Source organism: Triturus cristatus, chromosome 11 (assembly GCF_964204655.1).
Source record: "Triturus cristatus chromosome 11, aTriCri1.1, whole genome shotgun sequence".
Taxonomy (NCBI): Eukaryota; Metazoa; Chordata; class Amphibia; order Caudata; family Salamandridae; genus Triturus; species Triturus cristatus.
The window spans coordinates 570,346,441-570,358,963 of record NC_140594.1 but is presented as its reverse complement, the minus strand read 5'-3'; the positions used below and the strand labels follow the sequence as shown (position 1 = coordinate 570,358,963).

General features: G+C 39.2%; 1 protein-coding gene across 2 annotated transcripts in view; it reads left to right on the top strand.

Annotated features, from left to right (window-relative positions):
* Nucleotides 1-11,433, top strand: part of RASA2 (RAS p21 protein activator 2) — a 516,748-nt gene extending 505,315 nt beyond the window's left edge. For both annotated transcript variants that reach the window (XM_085633666.1, XM_085633665.1), the window contains exons 23-24: nucleotides 958-1,144; nucleotides 7,280-11,433. In XM_085633666.1, the coding sequence (XP_085489792.1) occupies nucleotides 958-1,144; nucleotides 7,280-7,310 (218 nt within the window). In that variant the 3' untranslated portion in view covers nucleotides 7,311-11,433. The remainder of the gene's footprint in view (nucleotides 1-957; nucleotides 1,145-7,279) is intronic.
* Nucleotides 11,434-12,523: the final 1,090 nt, after the last annotated feature.

Genomic DNA, 12,523 nt, shown 5'->3' with positions numbered 1-12,523 from the left:
CTTGATCATACCTACTTAGAAGGCTGACACCACTATAGTCTGGTTCATCTTGGAGTCAAAATTATTTTTGCCTACAGGGTATTACAGAGTTTTGCACTCAAGTTTGCCTGTAACTGCCCTTCTCTTCTTAACCGTCTCATTTTATTTTCTTAAGGAAATTCTAGTATTTCAACTATATGGAGTCTCTTGGCTATGACCTAAGTGTAGTAACAGAGTACAGGATGAATACGCAGCACACATTTTTTGTCATAGGATTAGTTTTAAATATTACTTGCATGATCTTGTGCTGCAGGAAGTACATAAACCTGTTTGGTAAAGCCCGACTGCCCATTCAGCCAGATGTTATTAATTTACTTTTAGCTGAAAGGTATGTAATCTGAAGCAGTAGTTCTGCAGAACGGCTATGTGATCTTGACTGCATTTCTCTTTACATTTTTACAGCCCACGTATGTAAGACTATCTAGGGTAATCTTTCAAAGCTGAGCAGTCTTCTGGGGAGAAACATGCAGTGTTTCCTTTGTATTCCATATATCCTCCTTGAGTATATCATATTTACAGTACTTCCACTTAGGATTTAACCCTGGATGTTCCTTTCCACTCCACTGGTTTGACAGTCTAGATGAAAAGTGCACAAGCACTGTAGCTGGCATCCAATATATATGATTGAGACAGTGTCGGGTCAGTGATGCAGGATAAGGTGTGCCCACTTTAATGTTAATGAAGCATAATTGTGTTATTGGTGATAGAATTAATTCAAAAGTTTTGGACATGTCAGTCTAGATGATGTGGCTATATAAAGGAGTAATAGTCAGCCGGGTAAGTAATCTTTCTATCTGAAATCTCTTTCTATTCAGGTGAGTAACTACATGCTTTTGAAGATATACATTTTGTTAAGTGTGAAAATTAAATAGAATGCCTTGCCTTTGTATAACCTGTTGTTTCTTTTAACAATTACAGAAGCATGTGAGAGAATAGCAGTTTATCAAGGACCACAAAAAGCTGATGACTATTCACATTTCACAATTGAAGATTCAGTACAATCATTTAAGACAATTCAGCAAATAAAAAGCATTGTAGAAGAGCTTGCTGAGCCTCATGAAAATTTTAAAAAGAAGAGGACGACAAGTGCAAAATATGGCAGCGAGTGAGTGGGCTTTTTTACATTATTATCTGAGACTTGTCATTATGTTTTGCTTTTGTCTCCATTCACATCAACCAGTTCAGCCCCTACCATTATCCCAAATTGCTTTCAGAATTATCCCACTATGGACACCTTTATGTATTTCAGGTTTACATTGGAAGGCCCATTGTATTCCTTGACATACCTCCCATACTTAAAAGTATACATTTGAGTTGATGCTTTTGGATAGAACTTACACTCAAGATGTGTTTTTAACAGTTCGCTTTGAGCACTGTAAGACATTGTTTGTTTTTGTGGTACAGGTGAATATTTCATTAAGGGGTACTTAATGTGTCATTATTTGGCTGTGTAAACCAGAGATGTAGTTCCATGTCCTCTTGAGTGTGACCTATCTGTAAATTGTAGTGTACAAAATCTTGTGTTTCTTTATTGGTGAGTTCAATAACAAGCATTTTTCCTAAACCTTTTTCCCAAGGGGTCTGAATTATTTTCTCTTTTGACATTCCTGCACTTAATTGATGAGCTTTTGATGTTCCTGCTGTTAGTATGTGAAAGACTTGTGAACCTATTAAATTTAACTAGCCTAGATAGCCATATACTTTTCATTCCAATGTAAGGAGCAGCCACTCTTCTTTCTTTTTTAAATTTATTTACCTGATTTTCAGGTGGGACCAGAAAACAATTAGTCATTGAAACAGAAATAGTGTTAATTATCTAATCTAGTGACTTTATACATCAGTGTTGAACTGTAAAAGGTGTTTATGTATGTATCTGTCAGAGAGAGATAAAAAAATTAACAGCTTAGTCAGAATAAAATATCCGCGCTTCCATCGGATTGCCCTGTGGCCGCAGACGTGGAATATGGTTGCATATACCACAGCTCATAACTTATCCGGAGAAGGAGCTAAAAGTGTGATTTGCTGAACAATCTTCTTATCCTAATTGTACATGTATACAAAAGAATACATTTTTGCATCACAGATTGTTGATTTTTAAAACAGAAATATTGGAAAATCAACTAGAGATATTAATTCCCAATCACAAGACGACCTCTTGTGACCAGTGCTCTGTCTTCATTATAAGCAATATATACATCTTTCCAGTAATTTTTGTTTTTGTAGAGAGCAAAAATTAATATGGGGATTTTACTGTATTCCTTTTTAATCCCTCGACTATATGAACTAAATTTGGAACCAACTAATCAAACCAAAAAGGACTTCTTCATAATTTGGAGCACATTAGTCAAACAGTTTAAATGTTTACAAATCAAAAAAGTCGTTATTGCTCCTTCACAATATTCTACTCCAAGCTCAACGGGAAGAGACATTAAGGTTACAAGCCCAAACTAAAACCTAACACCTAGATAATGTGCATGTTATGGTAAGGAACGTAATAATAACCTCCCAATGCACTCTTAATGGCATCGCAGGTGATGTCACAGTACCTTGTGCCAGGAAACTTAACCTTCAACTTTGTCCGGCAGACTGTGCTTGACCTGATTGTGTACAAGGTCTGGCTCATCAGACGTTTTCTCAGAGATAGCTGGACAGAGCCTTCAACCATGCTGAGTATGGCACTGAGGAATATTGCAAGGTTCAGTTAAATAACTGGAAGGAAATGCGTCTTTTTGCGTGTTTACCCCCACATTTTTGGACCGATGCTGATGGTTTATCGATTTCTCAGAGTACACTGAGGCCTTCTAATCAGACTTTAGTACCAGTCCTCTAACTCATTACAAAGTATGTGTCGAATTGTCTCTCCCAAATTGGCATGGACTTACTTATAAGTCCATAGCATATGGTACCTAGGGCATGTAAGGCAGAGTGTCCACCCAGAGCTGCAGCACTGTTTGTGCCATCCTGTGTTTGACAAGTTACAAAATGGCTCCTAGCCTACCACTGCAGACTAGAAAAGCAGTGGTAACACTGCTAGTTCAACTTTGCCAATTAAACTAATGGCAAAGCCCCCACTTTCCTTTGCAATATACGTACGTAAGGAAGGCCTATAGAGCACTAAGGCAGGGAGCTGTATATTATTAAGTGGGACATAGTTTTTTTGTATGTCTTAACAGCAACACTTCTAAATTGTCGTTTTGCTGTGGAACGTCTAGTACCCCCATTGGCAAACACAGGGTTATTGGATGACCCCCCAGCCCAGCTAACTTCTCAATGGGACTTCCTAGCTGGGTACTGTAAGGTATCAAATTGTCGCGTTAACCCCGACTTGATGCCCAGGTCAAGTCTAATGTCACTATTAAAGAAAATGCAACTTTTAAAAAGTTGCCACTCTGTGGCCCAGTTGTCTTTAACCTCACACGGGCACTGGCCAGCAGACAGCATTCTGCCCGGCTGGGGAGTGGTGTAATGACTCCCTGGCTTAGGAACAATAGCTTGTGTACAGGGTGAGCTGTTACCTCCCATTCGCAGGAAGCCACTCAGGGTGTTAGTCCAAAAGGCAAGCTTCAAAGGCAAAATTGCCTTTGTTGGGCAAATGTCATTCAGACTCCTGAGGGGTTGCCCATTGTTAAGGTAGACAGGCTGGAGACAGAGAGGGATGACCGGTGCCAAACCGGTTTTCGCATGGGCCTGTAACCCACTGGTAGCCATTCCTCGAGGGTGGGCTACCAAGCTCCTGACATTCAAAGAAGGGTCCCAACATCCTGAGAGGGGTCAGAATAGTGCACTCTGGGATTGATAGCTGCCACACATTGCCGAAAAGTTGTCACCAAGATGACCAGGTGACCTGATAGTCCATTGGCTTCTGACCGCATCATCTTTCTAGGGCACTTTCTGGGAATAGATATGGTGCCTCTAGCACCCTGCACCTCAGGTCACGTTGAAACTGGAACAAGGACCGAAGAAGGGTGGCCCCCTGGGCTGCACAAAGAAAGGTATCACCGTCTGCTGGACTGCATCTGGGGCTAGCAAAGAGAGGGCTCTGCCTGTGGCTCCTGCCTATCGGAAGAGTTATGCCCCAGACCAGAGGAGTGACTCGAAGTAACAGTGGACTGACCCCCTGGAAACCGACACCAGGGTCAGCACACCTGAAGTAGTCCACATCAGCAAGTTGGTAGCCACCGCAGAAGATTCGCTACTGGTTGCAGCTGGGCATTCCAATAGACCAATCCTCTATAGCCAAAAGTTGCACCTGAGTCAGCTGTTCCCGGCAGTGCCGTCTGAGTCCAGATTGGTCACCCAAGAGGGACACCAGCCCCACCAAAGGACATAGCTGGGACCGCTGTACAAGGAGACCAGCAGCCCAGCTGCAGCTGGCCTTTTACGGTCTCAAATAAGACTTCAGGACACCCCTAACTCTGAAGCCAAAACCACCCCACCTGACCCGTGGACCAAGGAATACAGGCACCCCGACGACAGCACAGCACCTGATGCATTCTTAAGCATCTTCATTTCCTGCATCTGCAGCATCAGGACCACTCCATTGATGTCTATGGCGCTTGTGCTTTGAAGTTTGGACCTGGACTGGAAACGCTTTGGTGACCAGGTAACTGTCTAAATCGACCCCAGTGCCCACCCCACGCCCCTCCCCCTCCAAGCTTAAGGTTGTACAAACGAGCCTGACTGTACCCAAGACAGTTTTTGCTAGTGTATTCCATGGTGAGGCCGCACAGGCATACCATAAAATAGACTCAAATCCTCACAATAACTCATTTAAACTAAGGGGCTATTCCCTAAATTTGAGGCTACAAATTTTACCGGGGCAACAGTGAAGGATGTCAATATAAAAACTGAGTTGTCAGTAGTGGTGTCACCATAGGCACCTTTCAGTAAATCTAACTTCACCTGAATTCAACACGTCAAATGCTTCAGAAAATGGTAATGGTAATAAAGCTTAAGTGACAAATTTCACATTCCATCATCCTTGAGAGCAAAAATGCATCAAATACAAACAAAAACATTCACATGTTCAGGGTCTAACAGCAAACTGTTCTTCAAGTCCGCTGGCCCTGAAACGGTCAAAGTTCAAAGCAAACCAGTTAGTCAACCTTCGGAACAGATGGAAAGGATAAGGGCAACACAAGCTGAAAGCTAGTACTTTAATGCTTTATATGTTGCTGTTCATGTGGCGCAGATGAAATTATCGACAGCTGACATCCTTTAAAGAAGCACTAGATTTACTTTTGAAAGTTCCAGACTGAAAATGCATGTAGTTTTAAAGTGCCACACCACCAAAGGGAAAAAAAATATGTTTTTGCAGGTGAGAAGCCACCTTTCATCAATAAAGCAGGTGCAAGTTCTATTGTCAAAAACATTATTTTGATGGTCATTGATATTTGTTTTCCTAGTTCGGAGATACCGTCAACTTTCTGATTTAAATACTGTCTTCTCTTTAAGGGCCTCATGTAGGTAGCGTACCAGTTACCACTTCTTAAATACCGAGCCGTACCGACTCGGTATTCAAGAAGTGGTAACTCGTATGTAGGTAATGAGTCGGTAATTTTTACCGATTCGTTACTAGTCGGTAATTACCGAATCGGTATTTACCGATTCGGTAATGAGGCATACCTTCCCATTGATGGGAAGGTATGCCTCATTACCGAATCGGTAAATACCGATTCGGTAATGGGGGGAACACATACAAGGGTGGCAGGGTGTCACATTGACACCCTGTTGCACCCCTGATTCGGCCATGTGTGCACATGTGGCACACATACATGCCCTAAGGGCATGTATGTATGCCACATTGCACACTGCTACGCGCGTAAAAATGCATTTACACATACATTCATTATTTACCACCAACTATAAGTTGGTGGTAAATACCGAATCATAAACACACACACACACACTCCCCCTACATCTCGATTTTGCTTTCGGAATTTACCGAATCGGTAAAATTACCGATTCGGAAAAGTTACCGATTCGGTAACATTACCGATTCGGTATTATTACCGAATCGGTAATTTTACCGATTCGGTAAATTCCGAAAGCAAAATATGTCCCCCTACATACCAATGGCCAAAATACCGGTCGGTAACGGTATAATTACCGAAAATCGGCAGTTACCGACCGGTATTTGGCTACCTACATGAGGCCCTAAATGTTTAGAAGCCACTTGAGCTAATTTCTGCCAGTGCCATCACACTGGTGACTTAGAAAGCCAGATTTTTTAGATCAGTTTTACCAGAAGGGTAGGTCAACTGCTGCCTTTGGCCTCTTGTAAACCCTGCAGTGTAGTTACCAGGGAGTTGGTTTTAATACACCCCATTGTTCTTTTGCCATAGGTTCAGTCAGATTTTCATATGCAATAGGGAATGTAACTCCCTGCAGAAATATTCTTTCACAATATGGCTGTATAATAATGGAAGTACGTTACTTTTTGTATGGACAGTATGAGGGCTCTGAGTTTCAGACACACTATTAACTGCCTGTGCTGGCACAAACCCAGGTGCACAATCATCCAAGACATCATTTGTGCGTTGGGATGTCTGGTTTCCTGTAAGACAAAAGTGGGTGTGTGTGTGAGAAAGAGAAACTTTATACATACCCGCTGTGTAGTACCTCTTAACGTATTCACAAAGGTTTGGGCATGCACTTGCTATAACTATATGACTGTCTCTGTTACACACAAATTGAGATGGAATTAACTTTTACAAACAGCATTTTCATGTTGCACGTAGGAAGGAGAAGAAAAATGTGTGTAATAATTTATGTAAAAGTAATGCTTGTTCACTAAAATTAAGTTCTTTAGTTTTACTAACCCTAAACATTGTTTATTATACTCATTGCACGTATAGTACAAGCTGAAGGTTAAGAAGATAAGCATAGTGTGGGAATACTACAACATTACGCACATGCTTCACTCTTTCTAGACGAATTAGAAGTATTGATCATTTTAATGTGAGTTGTAAGTATACACACTGCACCGAATGTGCTTAAAACATTTGTCAGTCCCCTAGAGAGATTATCTATTGCAAATTTCAGTATAGCAGTTGCATCTCAATTAACCTAATTTATTCCACTTCACAACTTTTTGAACCAGCAGTTAAAATAATGAACAAAAAATAAATAAAAGAACAATATATAGTAATTTATTTTACACAATATATTGTCTTCATAACAAAATGCATTTAATCCCCCATTACTAACGTATGCTTTCTGTGACTCTTCTCATTTTTAGAGCCAACCCAATCGCTGGTAAGGTGTCTTAACAGGAATTCAGAGAAGATCATACAAGACTGGCTTGCTTCTCAGCATAAAATATTCTGCAAAACTTTGAAAAGTGAGATGCATCTTGTGTGGAGAATAATTATAGACCAAATCGATTAAATAATCTAAAATGGAAGGAAGAACATTTTAAAAAGTAATCTCACTCATACTTGTCCCCACATTCAAGTGGTACTGAAGACCTGCGTTTAGTGCTTGTCCAAGAACGCTGTGCATTTTCATTTTCTTTATCTGATTGTAATTGAAATGACAATTTTAAAAGAGAGACTTTTGGAAGAAAGGCTTAAATCTCCTTGCTACATCAGAGCAACAGCAGGAAATGGGATTTGACTATTCTTCATGTTGATCTGTTATCCTTTGTTCTGCAATCAGTCGTACATACCTTGGCACAAGTCATCCTGGCTCTCTCCTCCTTGGATTTGGTAATTTGTTGTTCCAAGCATTTACATGGCTGTTCCATTTTCAAGACTGTGAACTTCTCTTACTCGAAAGAGTCAAAGAAAATTCCTTAGCAACATCTCTGCGTTGGAACGTTGGTGCCTGGTCAGTGAAAAGCAAAATTAGTTTACTTGTTGGAACTATTGAATATTGACTGAAATGGAGCACATCAGGGATTTTTGTGTTCTGTGTTGTGCATTGAGTTTACATTTGTGGTAAGAACTGTATATAGCAATGAAGGGTGGTTGCGCCTCCTTTTTAAATGTCAGGTACACATTTCTTTGCCAGTACTATTAGAGCAAGCAGGTTGGTAGTTTATGTTATGTTAATAATAACAAATGCCCATTATCTAAACAATAAGAAAATATGCATGAAATGTATGAATTATTTGCCAACATCCATGTTTTTCCAATGCGTTCTGTTTTTAACATATGCATTATTAGATAATGACCAAGCCAACCTTGCGGCTCTCTTTGAACTATGATTCATGAAGATGCCCAAAATAACCACTTGGAGCACTTTAGTAATCTGGGCAGACCTGGGTTATATTTTTAGATACTTCGTATCTAGTTTTTCTCTTCTTTATGATCAGTTTAATGATCTTTTTAATGTTATGTTATGAAAAATGCTTTAGTGAAAGGTTTTTTTGTTGATATGTTTGTTGCTAGTAAAACCAAAGTAAGTTTGGACTGACTATAGAATATTAAACTCTTGTACCTTATATCAAGGAGGCAAGGTTTAGGCAGAAGACAATCTGTGTACATGTGCTCAAGAAGCCAGCGGCCCGTTTGGAATTGCAAGAGTAACTCTTCTCTTTGTCAGTATTAGCTATTGTGGTACTATAGACTGTGTTTCAAAATGTATTTAATTGCATCTGTGCTTATGAATTACCACTAATTCAATTTTTTAATGTCTGTCCTTGGTAAAATGGTAACTTGTTCATGGCTTCACTGGGTTTGTTAGTGAAGTTTCTCTCCATTTTAAAACCAGTTTTTAATCCAGTGTTCCGCGCTTTGCACTGCATGGTTTAATGGACTATTTCTCTCAACTTAAGCTTTTTGCATTTTTATTTTGTTTTATATTACTCACATTCGTCAGTAATTTAAAAAAAACGTAGTTATTTTTCAGTTGGGGTCTGTTTAGTATCTAAAGTTCACTTTAGCAAAGCATTCCACAGCCACCAAAATAGGCCTTCTAGAAAGGGGACATTGCCAGTTCAGATTCTCACACACCGTGATATTTAAAGAGAGCAAGCGAATCAACGTGTGAGGCCAGAAAGAATTACCATACTGGCCAATTTCTACCACAATCTTCCACTCCTCGTACAATCATAAAGTGTACAAACCTACAAATAAGCACTCAACAGACGTGCTTTATTTTGCCAGTGCATTGTTGACGTATACCAGTGCCCAAACATTATGCTCCTTCTTTAGCTCAAAGCTCGTTTGGCATATTGAGATAATGTTATTCACAGCCATCCATTGTTCTATGTAAGCCAGGAGGCCTTTAGTGTGTATCTTCTAAGCAGCATCTAACAAGATTGCTTACTTTCAAGACTCTCGGTTTAATAAAGTACAATTAATGGTCCGAAGTTGAAAGGCTAGTATAGCAACTTATAAACAGGGTGTGCAAGAAACCCACACACCACCACAGCAAGAGGACTTAATATCCAGGGTAATCAAAGTATTGTGAATCTAGGCACAACCACTTTTGTAAACATGTGAAAGAAATCAGGATGTCATACTAGCGCTATCCAATATCTGTTTTTGTCCTTAACATAGATCTTAAGGGACACTTCCTGCTTTTAACTTGGTTGTTTGTATCATTATTCCCCACTCAGTTAGCCTTTCTCAATCAGTTGGGTTCCCCCCCCCCCACCCCCCCTTATGATATTTTAAAGTGTCCTTATCAAACCAGGTAGTGTTCCCAGACACTCACCACCTCTGTATAGATGTTTCACATAATTAACTTGGACATTTGAATACCTATTATTAATTTGTCCTATATAGTAAATATGCTGATGTGCAGATTGTAATATGCTATTTATTACCATTGTTGAATGTGGAGTGTGAGCATGGATCAGGGGCTCGCAACACTGGTAATAAACATCATATTACACACTGCGGACCTGCATGTATGATTTATGCCATGCTGTTGTTTCCTGTGTAGTACTTTTAACCAGAGTTAATTCACTAGATCTAGAACACAAAGTGCTCTAGATCTGATCAGAAAGATTCACAAAAATGAGGCATTGTGAATGTGGCCCCATTGGATTTGTGTGTCCTATTGATCCTTGAATGGAATCTGTGAGACCATAAGCAGATCTCTCGATTTGGTTCTGCAGTACTGTGGAAGTGACGTGGAATTTTACAATGCTCTTAACATGCAATTTGACTTTTGTTTAGTATGTTGATCAGTACACATTTTCCGAATAATGACTTAATTGGCTACATTTATTTTCACAGACATGAAGGGGGCTGTGTTATAGGATAAGTAGCAGGTGACAGTTAGGGTTTCTGGTAAAATCATAAACCTCAAGGCTGAAGGTCAAGTGATTTCTGAATGTCACCAGAACCCTGAGATAAGACCGTATTGCACTTGACCAGATGATTTGTAAATGACATCAGAACACTGACCTGGCAATATAGGACCATATTACACGTTACATGTTGTATATTATTTATATGTTTATTTGGGGGTAGTTTGAAAAGGCTGTTTTCTTGAAAGTGAGCTGAGTAATGGGTGCTGCCTGCAAAAATAATGTTTAGGTTTTGTTTACATCCTATTGATTGTTGATGAAACAGTTGATAATGGTGATGGCCAGTAAATTTATGGAATTCTAGGATTTTAGTGTTTAGCAAATAATTCAAGATTTATTTCATTTGCCCATAATTTGGCACATAATTTGCTGGTTTCACAAACATTGTTGTTTCTTGTTCAATTGGGTGAGTATAATAGTGTCAGCGAATATACCCCCCAGCTTGCATTTATGCTGTATAATGTAGATAACCTTGCCTAAAAATGCTGTCCTCAATGCCACATAATCTTAATAGCTGTGACAATTTTAAAGCTCTGCAGAATGGTTTGGAGGCTATCATTATGATGTTGCAGTCCGTATTTCAGAGGGAACTGTGAAATAGTTCCCATGTTTCTGTTTTTGTTGGTCCCCTGCAAAATGAGTGTTTATACCACTGCATTTAGTGCAATAAAATCACCCAAATGTTTAAAAAATAAATATATATACAACTCAACAGGATTTTCATCATGGTACCGAGTAGTAATCACTGTACTCTTTTAACCGTAGAGATGCAATAGACATTAGTGAAGGGCTTGTGTCCTCACTGTGAAGACAAACCTAGACAAAACACTTGCAGGGAATACCATAACAATAACATATATTGAATGTTTGTTAAAAGAAAAAGACATAGTTCCAAATACTTTGGAATGCCAAAGAACCACATACCATATTAACAAAAATGTTTTAATAAGAAAATTTGTTATATAAAAATTGAATCTTGCCCAAGTGGACTTGGAATCGTGTATATTCAAACAGAATCTGATTCATTAAAAAAGAAATTATTGTTATAAGTCAGTGTTGCCCAACTAGACCAGTACCTTGTTCTTCAATTCATATTTTTCATCACTTAACAATAAAATCCTTGAAAGCCATTTGTTTCTGGGCCCGCAAGATAAATATGAAAAATGTAAAAAACAAATGACATAACAGCAATTAAGTCACCCTACTTGAAACATGCACATCGCTTGACCCCCATAGGAAAAAGCTTAAGTAAATCTGCTGACATTGCAGGTTTCCTTTCTGATCATTTGAACTAAAACCTGGTCACCTGTCAAATTCAATGAAAAGGATGTGTTTTACCAAGTGAAAGAATCAACATTGATGTTTATTGTATGCTTCGATGTTAAATGATCCCTTTTTAAGTGTATCCAGAAGCTCAAGTAATCATTCATCAAAGAAAGTAATTAACCTGAATGCCAAGAATTCCCTATGAAACAATTAACCTATGTTCGCCCATTAAGCACTCTTAAACTTCCTCTTTCAAAGACTGCAACAGCGATTTATCACATTTATCAGATGTCCGTGGAAATTAGGTAGAAGGAACTTCCCCAATTTATCATCAATTTCAAGATTTACATCCACACCTTTTGCTTGAGGGTCTTCTCTCTAATAAATGCAATAGAGTTGTTGATCTCCTCATTCAAAGACTGAACACCAAGTAAAAAATGTCCCATAGGGCAGATAAACATTAGAAACTCAAACAGTAAATCTAATGTAATTGTACAGTAGGCCCTGATAAAGCATTGCTCGCCTCGACTAGTAAATCACCTTGAGGACTCTATTGCCTCTTCTTTTCTAAATCACAGAAACATGCCTTACATCTTTCTCAGCAAAGATTCCACATTTTGCTCATGTACCCGATACCTACATGCACGAAAGCTCTGATATGTAAATGCTTGAGTGAATGCTTACTACCATTAGGAATTACTCTGAGTAGCATTGCATTCCATCAGTATGTTGTCTGTGCTAGATGAATTTTAGCTGTACTAGTGGTCCTCATTGGTGTGGCACAGCTAAACACCTGTGACATAAGGAGCCTAGAACCATGTCTGAGCGTATCCCTATTGCTCACACTCACTGAGGCAATAAAAAAGAAATATATTGAAATGTTTGAGCCAACATTTCTTAGGCATTAGATTCACACCTGTGCAGCATTCCATTGCAACTGATTTACAATTTGTG